The sequence below is a fragment of the Pteronotus mesoamericanus genome, unplaced genomic scaffold (genome assembly GCF_021234165.1).
Source record: "Pteronotus mesoamericanus isolate MK-2021 breed Mesoamerican mustached bat unplaced genomic scaffold, CSHL_Meso_final scaffold_36, whole genome shotgun sequence".
Classification (NCBI taxonomy): Eukaryota; Metazoa; Chordata; class Mammalia; order Chiroptera; family Mormoopidae; genus Pteronotus; species Pteronotus mesoamericanus.
Window position 1 is genome coordinate 21781938 of NW_026555313.1, and position 23040 is coordinate 21804977.

General features: G+C 36.3%; 1 protein-coding gene across 3 annotated transcripts; it reads left to right on the forward strand.

Annotated features, from left to right (window-relative positions):
• The first annotated feature begins 268 nt into the window (after positions 1 to 268).
• PAFAH1B2 (platelet activating factor acetylhydrolase 1b catalytic subunit 2) lies at positions 269 to 21606 on the forward strand. Of its 3 annotated transcripts, XM_054592300.1 has the most exons (7): positions 4047 to 4197; positions 6464 to 6551; positions 13196 to 13285; positions 14105 to 14221; positions 15727 to 15849; positions 16023 to 16091; positions 19238 to 19355. In XM_054592300.1, exons 2-6 carry the CDS (start codon positions 6471 to 6473, stop codon positions 16062 to 16064), a joined length of 453 nt encoding a protein of 150 aa, XP_054448275.1. In that variant the 5' UTR covers positions 4047 to 4197; positions 6464 to 6470; the 3' UTR covers positions 16065 to 16091; positions 19238 to 19355. The 3 variants fall into 3 exon arrangements, with proteins under 3 accessions (XP_054448274.1, XP_054448273.1, XP_054448275.1); XM_054592299.1 differs by lacking the exons at positions 4047 to 4197; positions 16023 to 16091 and adding an exon at positions 269 to 391 and having other exon boundaries at positions 19238 to 21606; XM_054592298.1 differs by lacking the exon at positions 16023 to 16091 and having other exon boundaries at positions 4043 to 4197; positions 19238 to 21606.
• The last annotated feature ends 1434 nt before the right edge of the window (positions 21607 to 23040 follow it).

Here is a 23040-nt window from a genome sequence, read left to right on the forward strand (position 1 = left end):
TCTCCAGTCTGCGGTGACATTAACACAGAATTGACAGAGGAGCGGCTGGAGGAAAGATAGAGGCCAAGTAGCGCAATCTACAAGCAATAACAGGGCAGGACACAGAATAAAGTAGGGAACCTCGTAGGGTGAGGCAGGTAACCTGCGCGCCAGCAGCAGCGCCAGCGGCGAAGGAAAATAGACAGCGGGGAGCCACCTAGTCGGGCAGGATGGGGCGGGACATCCGGAAGCCATTTGCCCGAGTGGCAGGGGAACCGGAAGTGGGGGTGCTGCCGCTGGTGCTCGGGAGAGGAGGGACACACGGAGCGGGACCGCCGGGAGTGAGCGAGCGACAGACACGCCACCCGCCCACGCCGCAGCCGCTTGGGGACCGGTCGGACCCTCTGCCTGAGTAAGTACCTCCAGAGTCGCCGAGAGTCTGTGGTTTAGAGGTGGGGATTGGAAGGGGCTGCGATTTATTATTGTGAGAGGCCCGCGGCCTCCCCTCCCCCACCCTCCCGGGGCCCTTTCCCGCCCCCACCCCGCCGAAGCAGCCCCTTATGGGGCCTCGTGCGCGCGCCTTCTGCGCCGGCAGGGTGTTGGTTCCTTAGCGGCCCTTGCAGTCGCCGGGCCTGCGGGCCGCTCGCTGGCTCCCTTGGAGCCTTTCCCCAGCACCCCACCCCCAAACCTGTCGATCCTTTACAGCTCGCTGCTCCCTCCATCCCGCCTTTTCGGTTGGAGAAATACCACAGCGGGGCGCACCGCCGTCCCCGGCCCACCCCCAGAGGAGGCCTCCCTAAATCCCAAGCCCTCTTTGGCCGGTGGTTTGCCGCGGCGAGCACCCTTGTAGGAACTTTTCTCCCTCCAGTCTCAGCTATTGCCTTCTCCCTCCATCCCCGATATTGCACTTCTGACCCTCCTCTCCCCTTTCGTCCTGTCTGCGAGGCCTTTAACGCGGCCCAGACCAGTTGGTTACTCCCTTTTGTTGAAAAAGCTCAACCCTTCAGGAACTTCTCCATTTCCTCCTCCAATATATTTTTTAAATCCATAGGCTGTTAGGATTCAGAAAAGATTGTCTCCACCGTAGCACCTTATTTTAGAGATGGAGCTCAGCGAGGTTAATTTGCCCAAGGTCAGCCAGCTAGTTAAACCTACCAGTGGACAGACTTTCTTAGGGATTTTGTTTTGTTTTGTTTTGGTTTGGTTTTGGTTTTTTAACCTGGTCCGTGTCCACTTTACAGATCAGGATCTCTGGTGTACAGGTTTGTGATAGACCCGTTGCATGGTTACTCGCTGTTGTGCTTTCCATAGCTACCTCCACCCCAGCGTTGCTTTCTCATAACTTAACATTTCAACACAAACCTTCAGAAAACCAAACACTTGAAATTTTGCCTCTTTTTAGAGCTTACCCATGAAGAAAGGGAAGACCACCTGGACCCCACCCTAGAACCTCATTTTATACATCATTAAATTGGGGGAGAAGAGATAAAGGTGTGGATAAAGAGGAAGGAGAAAATACAGATGATTATCTTACCTGAACTTCTGAGTTGCCTTTGCCTTGGATATGCCTGTGTCTTTAAATTCTTCTCCTGGGCACATTGTTCTGATATAAAGGTTGCCTCCTTGTAGGGGAGCAGGGGAGGAGTAGGAAATCATTGTGCTTTAATTTGTTGGCTGGGGCATTTGATAATAAATTATGGATGTGCTGGAACCTGGAGAGTTTCACCCTTCAGCGCTCGAGGCAGGGTATTCAGGGTGAGGCTTACCTTCCCCTTCAAGAATACCCTGCCAGCTGCCTCTGAAATAAAATGAAGAGTCTTAGGTCAGAGTGCAAACATTCTGAATCTTTTCATTCTTAGTGCAGCTTTCCCCCTCCATCTGTTTCCTGGTTAGCTAAAAAAACATCCAGCTCAGCTTGAGAATTTGTAATTCTTTGCTGTTGGAACTGATTTCTAGTTAGGCCCATTACACTGTGCAGTTGTAAGCATCTGGAAATTGTGGTGTTATGCTCTCACGGTCCAAGGTAAGGAGAGAAGATAGAACAAGCAGGAAAATTGGGATATGCTGTGCAAGTCTCTTACTCCTCATGTTCCCAGAGAACTCATTTTAATGAACAATTAAAGCTTCTCTGGAATAGTCTTTCTTGGTCAGTTAACAAAACTTTTCTTCAGGCCTTTGTCTCCATTAGGCTGGGTTTTTATGATTGATTGTGCTTTTTGTGATCTCAGAAATGAATGCTGCACAGGAGAGATTATTATGAATCAGTAAGGTGAGATGGGAGTAAAATCCTTCCCTATTGGTGCTTTTTTGGTGTGTTACTGATTACAGCTTGACCATTCTGAATACCACTGTTACATATTGCTCTCTACCTGAGGGAGAAACACTCAGATTTTTGTGACCTACCACAGGCTGTTCTTAGGATAGCTTTTCATTTATTCTTCATTTTTATTGCAAAGGACACACTTTATTTTCCCTAACTCCCAAATTATTTGATTCTTCTAAGTGTATATTCCCTTAGGTTGTATATTTTCAGCCTTGCTCTTAAAATAGGAGATTGCATGGGTTTGTAGCTGTTTGTCTTTACCTGCTATTTTAAAATGTTACCAAGCCATAGGGATCTGTAAAACTGAAAGCTACTTTGTATTATGAGATTTTGATTTGTCAAAACAATACATAATCCAGGTATCTGAAGGCACAAAGAAAAAAGTTTTTGCTCAGATACTTAGCCATTGTGGAGAAAGAACGATGACCTCGTATTCACAGTTAAAAAAAAAATAGCTAATTGGGAATATGTGATTTTCTTCCTGTTAGTCTCAAATAAGTGACATTCTGTTTCTCAGTTTCTCTGTACATTCAGCTTTTCATTTTACCCATGAAAAAAATGTAGGATGAAGGTGAAAATATTTTGCTCAGGGTATCAAAATGCCATTAAATTAGGGTAGTAGTAATAGAAGATATAAGTAAATTGACCTAGTAAATTAGAATTTGTTGTACCATTTGCTCTTCTCTGACGTTCTTTGCTTAAGAGTAATAGGCTTTGGAGGTATATCACCCAGAGTTGTCCCAGCTGTCCCGATCATGGAGTTCCTTAAAACTGAGCTTTACTTTTATTTTTAAATAACAAAGTTCCTAGCACAGTATGTTGTATATAGTAAGTTCTTAGTAGTTCTTAATTGCAGTTATTTTAGATCAGTTGTTTACCTGTTGGAGGAACTCTGAAAATCCATGTCTGTAAAATGAATCATAGATGTAAGGAGAGGGTGCCCAACCTATGGCCCACAGGCTGCATGCAGCCCAGGATGGCTGCGAATGAGGCCCAACACAAAATTGTAAATTTACTTAAAACATGAGATTTTGTGTGTGTGTGATTATGTGTTGTACTGTATTTAATGTGTAGCTCAAGACAACTCTTCTTCCAGTGTGACGCAGAGATGCCAAAAGTTTGGGCACCCCTGGACCATCAGCCTTGAAAGTAGATACGTGCAGCCCCTGGGATGCATAAGATGATATGTTGTAATACAGGAAAAAATTTAGAACTTTCTCAATTTATTTTTTATGTATTAAAAAAATAAACCTTAGTAATATATATATTATATGTTATATAGGTTAACCCTATAATTAACAATACAATATACAGATTAACAGTAATTCACATTTAATTTGTAAATAATTGAGGTGTATTTTAAAAAGATTTTTTAAAATGTTTGGATCCCACTAATCTGAACCAGTTTTTACTCACGTGCTTTAGTTCACTTTATGCTTTCTTATTAGGTGTTCACCTAGCTTCTTTTTGAATCTCTGTTAGAGGAATCTACCTTGAGAGACAGGCCATGCTGTTTTTGTAGTCATATTTGTTCAAGATTTAACTTACTCTTTCTTTATGGCCCTGTCTTCCTCTCTGGGGACATGCAAATAAGTATAATATCCCTTCCTAGTAATCTTCAGATACTTGGGCAGCTATTTATGTCCTGTGTCTTGCTCTTCCCCAGCCAATTTTTCTATAGATATCCATTTTATACACATCCATTTTTTTAAAAACTATTCTAATATGGCTGGTTTTAAAATTTCTTACCATCTTGGCTCCTTTCCTCTAGAGACTCTCCTGTTGTCAAGATTCTTTGTTAGTTTTTCAACAAGATCTGGACAAGGTATCCCAAGAACTGAAAGGAGCTTAAGGGCCTGCATTTTGTCTTTAAGTGGTGAGGGAGCTATTATAAGGTACCTAATATTGACTACTTGTCACTCTTGTTCTTTAAACAGTCCCCAGTAAAAATAGTTTCAATTATATAATAAAATAGGACAGATTGTTTTTCTCCTTCGGTAGTGATCCCTCGATTATACTCTCAATTAACTCTGTGTAAGTTAACTTTTGCCTCAAAATATCTACCTTGTTGTTTCCCCAGGTGATGAAATAAATAACAACGTGATGAAATGATTGGGTTACTTAAATCTATTTTAAAAGTTAGGAAATAGGCTTGTTCAATTAGTGGATGGAAAATGAAGCTGTTGTACTATGTCTTTACATTATCTAATTTTGAAATCCATAAGATGGGAAAAATTGGTTGCCCTTTGTTTTAGGCAAGTAGAACTTTTAATTAGCAGGGAAGTTACCTTTTTTTAAAAGAAGTTTTTACTGTTCAAATACATTAGTCTCCATTTTCTCACCACCACTTTCCCCTGCCCCACCTCCCACCCTCAATCCTTCCCCACTGTGGCTTTGTCCCTGAGCCCTTTATACATGTTCCTTGACTTGACCCTTCCCCTTCTTTTCCCCATTACCCTCCTCCCTCCCCTCTCATTACTGTTGCTTTGTTTTTTCTTTCAATGTTGCTGGTTATATGTTTTTTACTTGTTTGTTTTGTTGATTAGGTTCCATTTATAGGTGAGATCAGAAAGTTACTTTTTAAGTTAAAACTACTAAACATTATTTTGTATTTAACCTGAATAGCCAGACTTAAATCTAAAATTGAACTTAGACCCAAAGACACTTTTATATCGAATATATAGAGGTTTTATGGGCTGAAAACACAAGCAAAAACCCAAGATTAAACAGTTCTATGTGGCTATTTGTTATAGTCCGTTTAATCATTGTTCTTTTTCCCTTATGCATCTTTTAATTTTCCACACCTTTTTAAGACAGTGATACCCCAAACAGTTACCATAGATACATAGATACCATAGAAACAGTTACAGATAGTCTGATTGGAGCTATACAAATTCACCTTGCAGTCCTTCCTGATTCTTGTATTTTTACACCTATTTTTAGCTCAACGTAGTATTTACATATGTCTTCTGAATGAAATGTTTATAGATAAGGCCCCCTTTAGGGAGTCACCATGAACTTTTTTCTGATCAGTGGACCAGATGTGACATTAGTGGGTAAGACAAATCTAATTTCAGTCAAAAATTGCCTGTTCTTGGTTTTCCTCATTTTTGCAGCACTTCTATGAGGATTGGAAGTGGTAGGTATAAAACGTAACACAAATAGTCCTTCACACGTAGCTATATTTTCTGATCATCACAAATTTTAGTAATCTAAAGAACTATATACATAGGATGTGGGTGGTTTTTTTACATCTTCAGTCAGATATAACCCTAAACCTAAGCCTCATATTTTTAAGACCTAGTATCATTTGGAATTGAGCTAATTTGTTTGTATGGTTACTGGTAAAATGCAATCCTCTCTCTAAGAAAACTTAACTGTATTTGAGAATGCCAAAAGAAGGAAAAAGCCTCCTTTTTTATAAGCCACAAAACCTGAGATTTTTCTTTTATATCATCCTTTGCATTTGCCAGGTGATCTCTCGAGCCTCGTGTCTGAAGTGTGTTTTTTCCATTGCTGGTTGAAAACAACCTAGTTTCTTATTTGTCTTTCTAGAAGATCAGAATTTCTAATTTTTCTGAATTTCACATATTCTTCTCCAGTAACAGATGCCATATCTAGGCTCATTGTTAATAAAATGTCCTTAGTGGAGACCTGTCAGAAGTAAAAATACCTAGTAAGTGTTCGTCAAAAACCAGACTCAAAGCCTGTGGTCAATTTTATTGTCATAGGTAATATAGCTGTTTGTGTGATCCTAGTAACTGGTAGATTCTAGTCATTGCTGTTGTAATTTTTAAGTGTGTAGTTAACGTCCTAAAAGCCTTGTGTCATTTGGAAGTAACAGTAAAATATAATCATTAAAAATCAATATAGATGTAAAGTGTATACTTGGAATAGATGTTTTAAATGTAATGCATTGTTCCTAAATGATACTCAAACCTGCCTGAAAGTTTAGTGTTGCTAGATATTTATGGGACTTTAGCAGTTGTGTCTTGGAATTCATCCCTGCTGAAAATAAAGTCCAGTTGTTTTGTTTCTATGAAAAAACACCACAAAACTTAAGTTTTATTATTTAAAACCTGGTGTGCAGTATTTAAGTAAACAATAACAAGTGAATATTCCTGTTAATGAATGAAACATGACAGATATTTTTTTCTTTAGGTGTAGAATGAGCCAAGGAGACTCAAACCCAGCAGCCATTCCACATGCAGCAGAAGATATTCAAGGAGATGACAGATGGATGTCTCAGGTAAAAGGAAATGCACGTGTATTATTCACATGAAATGAATCTCTTCTGTTTTTTTAAAGTTTTTGGACTAAAGCCGCAAAGGGGTATTTTTAATGGTCAGTAAGAATTTATTACTGTAAATAAAATTTGACATTAGAGATCTCGTACCTAATCACTGTCTGATGTTGGAACTGAAGAATATTTTGAAAACATGATAATTGCCCTTTGTTAATTTTAAGACATAGCAATGTCTCTATAGTATTCTTTCTGTAAGCTTTTTAAAATTTTTGAAGTGATTTTAAAATAACACAAATACAGTACTACAAAAATTTTCAGAAAGAACTGTATGTCTTCCATCTGCACTTGTCAGTTAACATTTGTCACATCTGCCTGATTGTTGTTTGTATCTATTTGTATGTATACCCAAAATGCTGGGTTTTTTTCCCCTGAACCATTTGAGAATAAGTTGTAGTGACCATGCCCTTGCATCTCAAAATATCTGTGTTTTCTAAGAAAAATGACTTTTTTTATATAACTATATTATAGTTATTAAAGTCAGGAAATTTAATATTGCTATTACACTGTTACCTGATCTCAAAACCATATTCTGACTTCTCCAGTTGTCTCAATAATGTTCTTTATATCATTTTTCTCCCAAGTCTGGAATGACACAGTGCATTTATTTGTCATATCTCTTTATTCTTCTTTAACCTGAAACATTTCTTAGACTTTGTTTTTTATTACATTGACAGTTTGGAATAGTATAGGCCATTCATTTTGTAGAATCGCTCAATTTTGAGTTTATCTTTTTTCCTCATAATCAAGATTCAGAATATGCATTTTCGGCAGGAATATCAGTGAAGCGATGTCCTCAATGTATCACATAGAAAGCACACGATGTTGGTTTGTCTCATTGGTGATACAGTGAGTCCTCACTTATTATTGCCAATAGATTGGTGTGACAAACAAAATGGTGTATAATGAAACCAATTTTACTGTAGGCTAATTGATAATAAACAAGAGTTGAATTCCTACAGTATCTCATCAATATTACAACAAAATAACATGGAATGAAATGACATTATTTGATGATCTGCTGTATTAACTTTAATTACTTGGTTAAGATAGTGTTGGCCTAAATCAATTCTTATTTTTTATAGTATGGATCCACAGGTTCTTATATTATTCGGTGGGTTATAAGCCATTGTAATTTTGAAGCTCAAATTGTCCTAGATTTTCCAAGTGGGAATCTTTTAAGCTGGACCCTCTGTCTTCTTCATATGTCCCATTGTTTTTTTAGCACTTTATTTTCTTCAGTATTCTTAGCTTCCTTTTAATAAACTGTTATCACTTAACAGTAGCTATATTTAACCTTTATCTCTTACTTTACCTCTTTGAAATAACAAGTTGCTATGATTTCAAGTTCCCAAAGTTTCATGTTTTAGTATTTAGTGATTCTGTTTATACTCTGCTATATTATTTTCTTTGTTTTTGTCTTCCCAGGCTTAAAAATCAGTCTCTCAACCAGCTTATTCTGAGTGGTAGTTAGGTTTTTTCCAGCCGTTTGCGTATGGATTAACTACTTGATTATTCTTACTTAATCTTACTCAATTATATCTTTAAAGAAATATTATGAAATATTTTGAGCATTGATGTATTTTCACAGACCCTAAAAAAATTTTTTTTTTTTGATAATAGAATTGCTGTTCCTGGTATACCTCTCACTGAACACATTTCTTTCTCTTTCCTACTTCTACCTCCCAAACCAGTATCCTGAATTTGGGTTTGTTTTTTATTTTTTCATGTATTTACATACTAGTTATTTGTAATCTCTTTTTGTAATAAGTGCATTATTGTGTGGGCAGTTGTCAGATTATAATGTTGTATACCTGGAACTGATATACTGTTACTAAACCAATGTTACCGCAATAAAAAAAGTTTTTTTAATAATATATAGCATTTCTTGCATGTTTTAAAACTTTATGTAAATAGTATGTTTCTGAATGTAATTTTCTACAGTATATCATACATGTTAAAAGTGTAGCTATAGTTTCTTTTCTCTCTAAAAAGTATTCCATTGCTCTGTGTGAAAACACCACAATGGATTTGTCCAGTTTTTTCATTGATACACACTTAGGTGATTTATAACTTTATTAAAAGTAGTAACTAAAAATAAATGCTTTTATTTTTCCTGGCACAAATTAGTAGGCCTTAAATAATTAGCAGTGACTGGAAAAAAATAAGTCAAGGAAGAAAAAACAGTGATGAATATTAAAATTTTTTTAAAACTTGTATAATATGGAAGGACTGACTTCATTAATTATTAAAATATACACACAGATTTTGATTTTTAAATATATTTCTCCAGTGATAGGAACCAGAGCTTCTTGGGGAAATGATTGAGTCTACAACTGGAATAAAAAAAATAAAAGATGAGCCTGGTGCATCTTGTAATGCAAGAAAGCTCAAAAAAAAAAAAAAGAAGGAAAAAAGGATGGCAGGAATATCACTGAAGTGATGTGTCCTCAATGTGATGGTTTGTTTCACTGGTGATAGTAATTTTGACTATTAGGAGCCAGCTTGATAGAACAGCCAAAGTACAGAGATTGAAAATTTGAGCAACATAATAAATGATGATACTGGTTTATAACTCAAAAAATAAAATAAATATTTATGAATCCCATTGTATAAATAAATGATTGGATGAACAAATAAGTAGGGAAGGAGGGACAAGTCTTCCTTACAGAATAATTTTAATACAGGAAAAGAAAATTATGATAAGTTCTCACTGGTGCGGCTCAGTTGGTTGGGCATTCTTCTCACAAAATGAGAGGTCAGTGGTTCGATTCCTGGTCAGGGCATGTACAAGAGGCAGCCAATCGATGTTTCTCTCTCATATTGATGTTTCCCTCTCATATTGATGTTTCCCTCCTTTCCTTCCCCTCTTTCTAAAAATAAATAATTTTTAAGAAAGAAAATTATGGTTAGAACACCATTTAATAATTACTGTAGGCAGGATCAGTTGATGAATACTGAAATTAGTGGACACTTTAAGGAGGAACAACAGTATATTTGTCTAGCCTCAAAGTATTTCCCTGTGAATTGCTTTGGTGGTTTTAATATACAGCCACACATCTTTTGATACCCTTCTTTCCAGGAAGTGAAGCTTAGTTCCCCATACCTTTAGTGTGTGGGCTGGAGTTAGTGTGTCTCTTCCAACAAGCAGAGTATGTAAAGAAAAATAGTAACTTTATCGTTGAGAACTGTAGCAAACACCACCCTAACCAAATGATTGATGTTAACTTTACTAGTAATAAGCTATATTGCTATCATGTGCCCCCTGATAAAACAAGAGCACATCACCTTTCTGATAGTCTTTAAGAAGAATTTATTATCTCAGTCTATTCATGAGAAAACATCAGACAAACCTGTGTTGCAGGACATTCTCCAGAACTCCTGACCACAACATGTCAAGGTGATGACAGAAAAGGAAAGACCAAGAAACTCTCCTGTTTTGGAGGAGGCTAAAGGAGACACGTAAATTAAATGCAACACAATATCCTGGATTGGCTCTGGGAACAGAAAAAACATTAATTGAAAAATTGGTGAGATTTGAATAAACCATTTTAGTTGGTAGTATTTACCAATGTTAATTTTTAGTTTTGACAAATGTACCATGCTTATATAAGATGTTGGAAGAAGCTAAGTGAAGGATATAATATTCAGATGACAGTCGACACTACGCTTGAACCTTGAAGTATTGTCAAAATATGAAACCCTAATGTAGAGTTAACTAACACATACCAGGAAATACCTGAAACAGATGAACAGGTTCACCACCACCACCACAAGGACGCAAACAGCAAAATCCAGACTATAGGTCAAATAGACATATTCCTTAAAAAATAATTTTGGGGAAAGAAGTTTGAAAGATGGTGACAGAGGGAGTGGGAAGCTGTAGATTAAAAGGGATCTAAGAGACAAATTAGGTCCTGATTTTTAAAAAGACTAAAAATATTGTGTGACATTGAATTTGAATACACTATTAATATTATTTACTGTTAATTTGGAGGAGAATAAAATTGGTATTGTGATTATGTATTTTTTAAAGTCTTTAAGAGTTCCATTCTGAAATAGTTATTCATGAAATGCTGTATCCTCAGTTTGCTTCAAAATAATCTGGGGATGGGTGGGTTGAGGTAGTAATTTGGGAAATAACTGAAATAATACTGGCAGTAAGTTCAATGATTGCTGTAGCTGGTGATGGATGCATTGTGTTCCCCTTTTATGTATGTGTGATATTAACAATAAAAGGTTTTTAAGGATATTGAAAGACGACTATAGATAAATTTAATACAAATCATATCAAAACATTAACCAAAAAATGTAGACTCAGCAACAGACTGAGGGAACTACTTGCAGTAAATATTAAAGATGAAGCATTTATATTTTTTGTTATAATATCAATAACAAGGTTCTTAAGGCATCACTAGGTAAGTATTTCAATAAACATGATGGGATGTGTTTAATTTTCTCTTTCCAAAAAGTACAGATTAAAACAATGGAAAAAGAAAGGAGGGAGAGGAAGAGAAAAATATTAACATCCAATGCAGGAGCAAGTGTGGTAAAACCAGTTCTGATACATTGCTGGAGTCAGTATAGATACAGCCTTTCTATTAAGAATTTGGAAATATATCCAAGGTTTATGAAAATGATAATCCCCTTTGATTTAGGAATTCTCATAATGTAAAAAATGAAATATATGTACATTTCTTCAACATAGTAAATAAGAAACCACTGGCAAATCTTAATAATAGGACAAAGCTTAAAAAATATGTGCTGTAGGTGCATTCAGTAAGATATTATGTGGTTGTTAAAAATTATGGTTTTGAAAATCACGTAGCTACATAGAGAAATACATCTAGTTTAATGTTAGGTGCAGTTGTTATGGCTGCTATTTATTGAGTACCTACAGGGTGCCAGCCAAAAGCTGGGCCCCTTTCTTAGAACTCTTATCTTCACAACTCGGAGTTGCCAGCAAAGGTGAAAAAGAAGGCTTGGATTATGTACTTTCTTAAAGTTACTGGGCAAGAAGCTAAAATTTGAACACAGGTTTCCAGTTCCCAGCCCCGTTGTGCCAGAAGGAGCTATACATGATGATTCAACTATGGGGTGGGGACGGGGTATGTGGAAAAAACGGTGATAATATCCCAAAATGGTAAGTTACCAAGGGGTTGAGGTGGTAGGATTATAAGTGTTTTGTTTTATTGCAGCTGCTTTTATACTTTAAAAGAAATTGTGAAATACTATAATCTTTACAAGAGCAGAGCCTAAATTCTATGACATGCTATAAATGAGCTATTTTATTGGTATTGAAAGGTAGTTGATACTATATATAGTACATGCAGTAGAAAGTTGACATGATGGGAAAGAGCACCTGCTCACTAGCTAAAGTTATATTTTTGCTCATTTATCTCTTCATTTTAAAAATACTTATTGAAGCAATAGTAATTTTTTAAAAAAATTATGCAAGATATGGAAGTGAGAAAAAAGAAAAAGCTATCCCATTTTCTGTTACTCTGAGACAGAAGTTGTCTTAATAAATTGTCAAATTATTTCTAGAAGTATTTTTATATTTTCACCTATAGCAAATGAATGTTTCAGTTTCACCACAGTGTCATCTGCCACTGATATTATCAGCAGATATACTTAAATAGTACCTCTCCCTTAATTCCTAAGGGGAGCGTAATTGAGGGTAGTTTGAGAAAAAGAAACAACATTCAGACCTTTCCCTGTAACTGGGTTAGAGAACTGTTGCCTAAAGCATTATGTAAGTTTGTTTCAGGGATGAACAAAAATCTGAAGCATTGATGGGTAAAATCCATTTTAAAAAGTGTCTTGTGCCTTTAGAACAAAGAGAAGCATTCCAGGACTAAGTCACCACTGCTTATAACCTTGAATTAGACAAAGGCTTGAGTCCTAGTTTGCAAGTGTCTCAGATTTGGAGTTAACAGGCATTTTCAAAGACATATTAAAAACATCCAAGTAAATTACATGCCTCTCAACTGGATAGATAGTAATCCAACTCTTGGAACAATTGGAAAGGTTGACTATGGACTAAGTGTTAAGAGTTTATGGAGTTGTTTATTTCTTAAATGTGATAATAGTCTTGTGGTTTTATAGGAGACTGCCCTTTAGGATTTGCATGCTGAAATATTTAAGGGTGCAGAATCACAATGTTTGCAACTTAACCTTGAAATGGTTCAGCAAACGCACATATGGATAAAACAAATACGGGAAAATGTTATTGTTGATTATGGAACATGTTAAGATGTTTATTGTGTTTAACTTTTCCGCATGTATGTCTGAAATTTTCTTTTAAAAGCTTAAGGAAAAAATAAATTTTAAAAACCTGTTAAATATATTTTTCTATTTTGGTTTCAGTAAAATTGTGGTTTTCTTGAGTATACCAGAATGGTCAGTGTTGTAAGGATGGGAAGAAAGTTCGAGCAGTTTATTGCTGATCAAGTGGAATAGCTTAAGGGACAGACCAAAGAGAATGTTTAACAATAGAGTAACTGGCTGGACAACTGTTCTATCTAGGCCAAGAAATCTCGAGGGGAAAGAAATGCCAGTTTCTGATTTTTCTTTCTTCTTCAAACTAGCACAACAGATTTGTCCTGGACTGTAAAGACAAAGAGCCTGATGTGTTATTTGTGGGGGACTCCATGGTGCAGTTAATGCAGCAATACGAGGTAAAGTGGGGTGGCTCTTGGCTACTAATGTAAATCCATTTATCACTGGCAGACTTTCGTTTTGATCTGGACCTATAGACTTATGTATGACACTATAGAAAAGCTCTAGTTCAGAGTATAAGGGATTTCAGACATACCTGATGTAATTCTTTGTGCCACTAAGCATAATGAAACAAAAAATGTTAGCATCATTTATAATTAAACCTCTTTTTTTTGCCTTGGCTTCCAAGGCAGTACATTACATTTACTATGTGTGTCCTAGTGATGATTTTCAATTCTTGTTTGTATTTTACTATTTTATTTCTTGTATTTGCTTATTTTTGTTTGTCCTAGTCATGATTTTCAGTTTTTACTATTTGTGTTTTACCATTTTCTTATTTATTTTTGTAGTGGACTGTTGCAGTTTTGTTTTTAAGGCTTTAAAAGTTGATAAGGCTTTTTTTGAAGCAAAGTTTAAAAGAAAAGATAGCTTTATTTCTTTCTGGCTACAGGCACTCTTAAATTTCATCTTGTGTTTCTGCTTCACCGTGTTCCTTTAAATGGCTGAATAAAGGGAAGGGAGAGTTTATTGAGTTGGCAACTTAATTATAAATGTTGCTACTTTTTAAGGGGCAACAGGTTGAGTTATGATTCAGTTCTTAAATTGACACATTGGCATCCTCAAAGTCCTTCAAACTGTGAGTAGTCCACTATTTGCAGTGTTATATTTGAATACAGAAAATGGAAACATTTCATATGCTCATAACAAACACATGGCAATTAAGAGATTTTATTTACCACTAATTTTAGTTTAAATAAATAGAATTTTTCTGTTTTTAGATATGGCGAGAGCTTTTCTCCCCTCTCCATGCACTGAATTTTGGAATTGGAGGAGATACAACAAGACATGTTTTGTGGAGGTTAAAGAATGGAGAACTGGAGAATATTAAACCCAAGGTAAAGTAAATGTATTTTTTAAAATACGTATTTGCCCTGGCTGGTGTCAGTCAGTGGATTGAGCACTGGCCTTTGAATCAAAGTGTCGCTGGTTCAATTCCCAGTCGGGGCACATGCCTGGGTTGCGGGCCAGGTCCCCAGCAAAGGGCGTGCAAAAAGCAACTACACATTGATGTCTCTCTCCCTCTCTTTCTCCCTTCCTACCCCTCTGTTTAAAAGTAAATAAATAAAATCTTTAAAAAATATGTATTTTTTTATTTAATCTTTATTATATTTTTTTCCATTACCATTTAGTCCCCTTATACTTTCCTCCCCCTAGTAAACATATATTTTTTTTTTAATATCATTAATCTTGAGTCTTTTTCAGATAGTTAAATTGTCTGAGACTGGTAGTAAAAAAAAAAGTTCCTTCTTTAAAGCATTATTTCACTGTTCTTTGGTTCTTGCCCCATTAAGATAAATGATATTGTCATTGCTTAAGAGTATTCCAAATATACATTTAATTAAGAAATCAGTATAGTGCATGTTTGAATGGTATTGGTAATTGTTACAGTTATCTTCTTCAGCTGTAGGAAAAGATTTGTTGTTAATGAGGTATGCAATTCTATGAACCTGAGGCCCTATGAGGGGTAAACTGCTCAGAGCTGGGCCATGGGAGCAGGGCCAGGATTCACTTCAAAAAGTAATTTTGGGTCTGTTTAACCATACAAACAAATTGGTAATCAAAGTCTCGCAAGTCTTCTGAAGAAAATTTGGAGCAGATGTAAACAAAGGTTCACCATAAACATGTACCCAGTACCTTTTCACATTATAAACATTCTGTATGTATTTTTTTCAACCCCAAAGAAAAAGACAAAGCTCAGACACTGATAACACCTGCTTTAGTTTTATTTCTCTTTTTGCCTTTCTAATAGAAAAACTCATCCTTGTTCCTCTTTTTTGTGACAGGATGGAAAATTACTTTGTCAAGTCATAGTCAGATACAGGTCTCCAGGTGATAATGTTGTACAGTTATTTGTTTAAAGAGAAAAACCTGTTAAAACTTCATCCAGCCTCCACACCAGTGACGACTCTTTGAGTGCCATTGTGTATTTATACCTGTTACACAGCTTTGAGTACTTTTGTTTTTTTCTAGAAGGTACTTCGAGTCAGGGGGACTTTGTGATATGGGTAGTAAATATTTTTCCCCCTGTTACTTAGATTTTGATTTGATTTTATTTTTTGACATGCATAAGTTTTATATTTTTAGACACTGATTTATTATGTTTTTTGTGTAGTTTCTGGAATTTAAGAGATTACCTTCCAATTTCATGATGATGAAAGAATTCTCATTCTAGTAAAATTTTACCACTTATGTGTTAATCTTCTAGAAATTTATCCTAGTATATGAGATGTGAATCAGTATTTTAAGGTGGCTGCTCAGTTAAGTTATTCAATACCATTTAAGAAGTTCCTTTATTCTTCACTATTTATCTTACCCTTTTTTCCCCCCCTCTAAATTATAGGTCATTGTTGTCTGGGTAGGAACAAACAACCATGAAAATACAGCAGAAGAAGTAGCAGGCGGAATCGAGGCCATCGTACAACTGATCAACACTAGGCAGCCACAGGCCAAAATCATTGTATTGGTATGTAGTCTTTGGGTGGGTGGAGACTTTGATGTCATTAGGTCAGGTGAGGACTCTTAGAAATGTGATTGTTCATGAATATAAAGAATCTTTAGGTGGAAACAGTTTATGATACTCCTGAGAAACTTTTTTCTGATATATTCCATTGTCTTACCGGTCTCATCATTTCCCAGACCAGCTGTGGGGTCACCTTTTATCTGCTCATCCTTGTTTAGAAGTGGAAATCCTCTTTGTTGTCTCAGGTAGTCTTATTATTTTTTTATTTTTTACTGTCTTCTGATAATTTTTAAAACTGCATATGAGACTTGTCTTAGTCCTGAGTCTTTTTTTTTATTAGACCTGAGTTTGGATTGGCTTAGATGTGGTCTTTTCTTCCACTGTTAATATGTTAAAGGTGGTATATTCATTGGCCTCTCTGGATTCTCTAATATATCAGAGGTTCCATCACTAATAATAGAGGTACTTCATAATCTTTACTCTGACAGAAAGTTCTATCCTTTATAGAGTTCAAGCAGTAAATCTTCCTGTCTCAGAGATAAATAGCTGTCTACCTATAGATATCCTATGCCCAGCTAAAAATGTATGTTTTAGCAAAATCTGGTATGTGCTCAGTTTTTTAATGAGATAGTGTTAAGAAGATAGTCATTTACACAGACATGTGAGGATTACAATGTATAAAGAAATATCCTAGGTCCTGCACACATGAAAATGAAAAGATAGTCCTTCTCAAGGAGCTTACATTCTAGTGGATGGGCCCAGCAATATAAGGAGAGAATTATTATACTGCATGCTCATGGTAATAAGGAGAGAACAGGGTGTATTTTAGACATAAAAGTTAATGTCTGAGTTTAGTTTTAAAGAACTAACTGGTCTCCAGACAAATGGGGATAGAAAGGAATGCATTACAGAGGGAAAAAAGAAAAATGATCAAAGGCTTATACATGTGTGTTGTTTGGGTGAGTGAATAAGGTTGCTAGAAGAATTGAATAAAGTTTGAGACTAGGATGGTTAGGTGAAAGGCCACAGCCAGGTCATACAGGAATTTGTATGCCATGTTAGGAGTTTGCATTTTACCTTCTTGGTGCTGGGGAGCCAGGCCTTTTCTTTCCTTTTTAAAATATATATATATGTGGTATTTCATCAATTTAATTTACTTACTTGTATTTTGCCTTATTCCAGAAAGGATTACACCATGGTTAAAAGTTCACCTCTGAATTACAGTGCCTGGTCTATAGTAGTTGCTTAGGATGTATTTTTTGCATGAAAGGTGTTGAGTAAATCCTCCATAAATATTCTTTGTTTCAACTAGACTTTTAAATTTGACATACAGAGGTTCTACCTACAACACTAACCTAGCCAGTCATCCCCATGGGGGAATGACTGCACCAGTCATTTATATAACGGCATTAATCATATGACAATTTTATGAGGACTGTGAAAACAATTTATGGTGTATTTAAGTGAAAAATTGGAATACTATACTATATATATGTTATTTAGAATTACTTAAAAGTATGTATGCAGTTGGAAGAGGCAACAATTAATAGTTACATGGTAAAAGGATTAGAGGATAATATTTTTCTTTTTTCTTTTAGCATATTATTTTAGCACTTACTAATTATCTTAGAGGGGAAATCCCATGGCATACCCTTGATATTCATATATTAAGGAAAACATAGGTAAATACAATAAGCTACTTTTTCATTCTTGCTTGAAAATTCCAATAGGTATGGTGCCCTGTTCTTGAGACTTTATCATTTTTTATGGCTTTCACTGCTATGGTATTATGTGAAAGTTAGAACAAAGCATGTATTTATTCTTCAACTGGCCATCCTTCCTGGTTGCTCAATATATCTCATCCAGACTTTGATATGTCAGCGTTGAGAGCAGCTCTTTTTTGTTAACTGTTAGAAGCATAGCCCTGTACTGGTAACAGTAATATATAAACTAGAGTTTAGGATGACCTTATCTGTGACACTCTGAGGTATTTAACAAAGATAGGAGATGGACTAGTGTCTCAGTGTCATAATTCTCTTTTGGAACTATACAGTCACACAACAAAGTGATAATAAATGCCCCAACATTTTGATGAAAAAATTTAAAACAGACATGAACAAGTACTTTGGGTATAAAAAATTTTCTTTTAATGGAATATCCACAGAAAATCTATTTTTGTGAAATAAGACCTCTTACCATACTCTATAGTGGAAATGGATGTCATATAAAATACTTATTTTATAATAGATTTGATTGTCTGTAAAGACCATTTCTAGTTTGAAAGGATAAAACTTTGCTCTTACCATGTAAGACCAGGCTTTTATTTACTATAGAAAGACAGTTATCTGATTTACTTGAAAATCATATTAGATCTTTAACATATAAGTTAAAAACAAATTTAAAGCATATCTTTTTTTAAAGATTTTATTTATTTATTTTTAGAGAAAGGGGAAAGGAGGGAGAAAGAGGGAGAGAAACATCAATGTATGGTTGCCTCTCATGTGCCCCTACTGGGGACCTGGCCTGCAACCCAGGCACGTGCCCTGACTGGAAATTGAACCAGCGACCCTTTGGTTCGCAGGCTGGCACTTAATCCTGAGCCACACCAGCCAGGTCCATATCTCTATTTTAATCTACTAGATATTATGTGTCACTGATTCAAGACAGCATTTGTTCCAACTCTGTTTCTTATGTATAGTAGTGTAGGTTCCATGTGGCATTGATAAACAGATGTGTATTTGAGCTAGATTATGCTGGTTGCTATATTGAGAACTATGTGACGGAAAGACAACACTGGACATAGAAAGACCAGTCAGGAAATTTTACATTAATTGAGGTGTGAATAGTGTGAGAAGTTCCCTAGAGATAGCAGTGTATATAATCAGAATGGAGGGGAAGAAAGAATGAATGGATTAGAAAAATGTTTAGGATGCAAATCTGAGTAATTTAACGATTAATAGATAATGTATGTGGAATGAGAGACTCCAGATGTTGGAATGACCAGTTGCTATAGAGACTGTAGAAGGAGCATTGTTTGGGGGAAGGTGATGAATTGCTTTTGGACATGTTAAGTTGGGAGTGCCTCAGGAACATTGAGTTTTGCTTTTGTAGCTGATGGTCAGTATGTGGTTTTGAAGCTCTAGGATGAGATGTGGGCCAAAGTGGTTAGAGTAGGAAGAAGAGTGAGCTAAGGAGAAGACCCTGAAGAATAACAATTCAGGGACAGTAGAAAGAGGGACTCATGAAGAAACCGAGAAGGAAGGGCCAAATAACTTTCATTAAAACCAATCTATTCCAGTATTTCAGAAATCAAAGGGGGTAGCGAGTGCCAAATATGTAAAGGAAAGCAAGTGACTCTTCTCATCTTATGTTCTTCTCTGCTCTACCCCAGGGTTTGTTACCTCGAGGTGAGAAGCCCAACCCTTTGAGGCAAAAAAATGCCAAGGTGAACCAGCTCCTCAAGGTTTCCCTGCCAAAGCTTGCCAATGTTCAGCTCCTGGATATAGATGGGGGCTTCGTGCACTCGGACGGTGCCATCTCCTGCCACGACATGTTTGATTTTCTGCATCTCACAGGAGGGGGCTACGCAAAGATCTGCAAACCCCTCCATGAACTGATCATGCAGTTGTTGGAGGAAACACCCGAGGAGAAACAAACCACCATTGCCTGACTGCCTCCTGTCAGTGTTAATTGCATCCCAGCTTCCTCAGATCAGTTATGTCACTGGCACTACAGAATCCTTCTCTTTCTTAAGGCACTTTGCATTGTAGAATGTTCCTGGATGTTCATATCTAGTGTTTGAAAGGGAGGAGGGATTTAAACTGGTCCTGTACATAGGTTTGTTTGACACAGGAGAAAAACTAGTTAAGGAAGATTGTTGTTTAAATTCATTCGAAACCAGAAGGGGACTTTTTAGTTAGATGTGTGACACCGTCATTGAATTATTGCTGTTTTTTCTAGGATGACATCAAGCCTAAGTACTGAACAAAATGAAGATTTCTTTGCCTTTCTTTCTCTGAATTATGTCATACATAATAATCAGAATCACACCTACCTGGCTTTAAAACATCTTTTTTCCAGTTTTTAAGGATCATCATTTAGACTTTTGTTTCTATTTTCCTTTACTCATATGTATTCTTTTCTTAAATCATTTTTTATTGTTATTCTGTATATTCCTAATGTTTTCACATATAGCATCAGGTTGGACATAGTTGTCATTCACATATGTGGGATGCTATAGTTACAGTGAATTTGTTCCACTCAGTCTTTTCTGGACTTAGCAGTGAAAAATACATTTTGCCCCATTTGGGGGAGTCTCTGTGGAGGGTATTATTTTTATGCTGCTGAATAAACATGTCTGTAATAGACCCATGCATGCAGCCTTTCCTCCCTATTTTTTTGGTCCTTGTTGACATAACAAGCTTTCAACATTTTTTTGACGTAGGAGCTCTGTTGCTGGAAGTATTAAGTCCCCAGCGAGTTCCTCTCATGATATTTCTGATGTGTGACTCATTCTTGTGTGTGGTATCCTGTGCTATAGAGTCTGTGTAGTGCTATCCATATTCAGAGTTCTGGTTGGTTTTGTTTGTTTTTCCCTTAGAACCTGTTACAATTTCTTGTTGGGGGGACGGAATCAGAACTCTTATTATCCATTCCGTAAGCCTGACATTATTTCAAGTTTTATAGCATCTTAAGGTGTATATTTTATTTTTTTATTGTCTTAGTTTTTAAATTATAACAGTCCAGAAAAATTTGGCACTGTCTTATGGGGAAACAAGAGAAGTTGTTCTTCAGAATTGACATTCACCTTGATCCCACCATTTTAGTAAGGAAGGAACTATGTTTGTTTAACTTTCAGGATTTCTCCTTAATATATCATCATCTGAGAATTTCTTTCAAGAGAGCTCTGTATGATCTTAATGGTTTGTATGAGCTATAGTAACTGCCATTTTAAAAGTAATGGGACCGTAGATGGTTTATTGTTCAATATACCTATGAAATGTATACAAACTGGATCTATAAACAAATATTTTAAACTGGACCAGGTAGATATTGAAGTAACCCCTCCATATGTGCTCTGCAGTGATTCTCCTTAACATTCAAGTTCAATAACTAAGGCATATGTCTTATGTTCTGCTTGCAAGGCAAATAGCAGTGCTCTTGTGTGTTGGAGGGGCGTTCCTGATTTGTGCTAAGAGCCACTTCTGATTGAATGGGACAGAACTTGGGTGGTTTTTTGTTTTCCCTTGTCAAGCCTCTTTCTAGGACTTCTGTTTTTGTTTTTTGTCTTTTTTTTTAAACACATACTTTCCTTAATGTATCATGTCTTCATTAACAAAAGAAAATACACATGGTGTTTACTAAACTCGTTTACTATATTAAAATTTTCTTTTTATGTTTATTAGCCCAGATTCTTGAATTTTTCAAGATAGATTTTTTTCTTCTTCTTAGCTGGGGTATCGTTCTAAGGATAATTACTTAATCCAGTTTTGTGTGTGAAAAGACAGTTTTCTGTCCAGATCTTCTGTTTGTCAGGGTGGGAGTATGGTCCAAACAAACCTGTAGGTTACTCCAGCAGCATAGGCTTCAAGCTTCTCTTGACTAAGGATTAAATATCCATTTGTGGGATGACCTTCAGCTCCTTTGCTTATGTGTATAAACCTGAGATGTTATACATTTTCTATCTACTAGAGCTATTTGAGCAATAGTATTTGAACCACTAGCCTTTTAAATAAAAGTCTGCCCCATTGCTAATGTGCAGATGTTGAGTCCGCTTTCATTTCTTGCCAGCTTTTTTTGCATTGCTTTAGGCAAAAGGTACTCATCTGTTTTTCATTCATTGACATCCTAGTTTGCTACAGTGACAGAACTTAATGCTTAATCTTTTGCTTTCTCAATCTCAATCTCATACACACATACATACATACATACATACATACATACATATATAAATATATAAATATAATGCCCTGTCTAAGTGAAATGTTCTTGTTGTCATTGTGATTAAGGGGCCAACTTTCCAGGAAGCTAGCAGAAGTAGTATTCTGTTACTCTCCTGGCAAATTTTAATTCATTTGTCCACCCGTTCCTGATACATTAAGTAGCAGCTGGTGATCGCACTATAAAGATTCCCGTGTGATCACATCTTGAATGTGGCAGGTGAAAGACGTACTGCCAAGGGTGATCTAAGGCCTGTTGTTTTGCTGCCCATAATATTCTAGACTCATGGGCCTGTTCGGACTATGTCTTTTGTCAAAAACATGAACCCACCAAAAACAAATCTGGAGTAGTTTATGCCCTGCTAAGAATTCTATCTCATTGTTAATTCCATCTTTTTTTTTAAACCTAGGCGCTATTTACAGTTGTATGCTAAAAAGCCTGAAATATTGTCTGTGCTGTGGTATATGGGCACTGCCAACTTTATATTTATTGCAGTGAAGAAACTAAAAATGTATGAAAATGTGGGTGCATGTGGGAGAAGTGAGTTGGGGGTCTCTTGAAAGGAGGCATTTTGGGGTGGAGTCTCCCAGACTTCTCCTTGGCGTTCTTGGGGATCACTGCTGCTAAGTTGACTGGACCTCCCCAACGGAAGTTTGTGATTCTGCTTTGGCAAAGTTTCATTGACTGGTAGAACTTCTGTTTTAGTGTATAGTTCAATATAAATGTAAACATTTCACTTAAACTTGCTGTCTTTCTGCCTGCTTTATCATAGTTTGAAATCCAGTGGAGAAAGAAGGGGTGAGTTTTTATCCTGCCTTATCACAAGCACATTGGATATTTAGGTCGTCCTGCTTCTTTTCTTGGAACTGAATGTACCAAGTTGACCCTCATTACTTCATCTCTTTGGGGGTGTAGGGTGGTGGGGTGGGATGAACAGGCACAAGGAATCCTAAGTAGGTATATAGGAAAATTGTCAAAGAATGTTTCAGACTGGTTAAGAATATCTGGTGGTTAAAAGCAACTTGTAAACCACTAATTGACCTTTTGACTCTTTTTCCTAATTTCAATATTTAGAGTTTATTCACATTCAGTGTCCCAGTTTCCACTGTTTCTCCATTTCTCATACCAATAATTACTAGTTTTCTTTTTTTACACTTTTAAATATCTCTGCTATTGCTCCCATCTTGTACGTCAGTGCTCAAATTAATTGGATTATTCTGAGTTCCTGTGCTATCTAGGAAGAAAAGCCTCCAG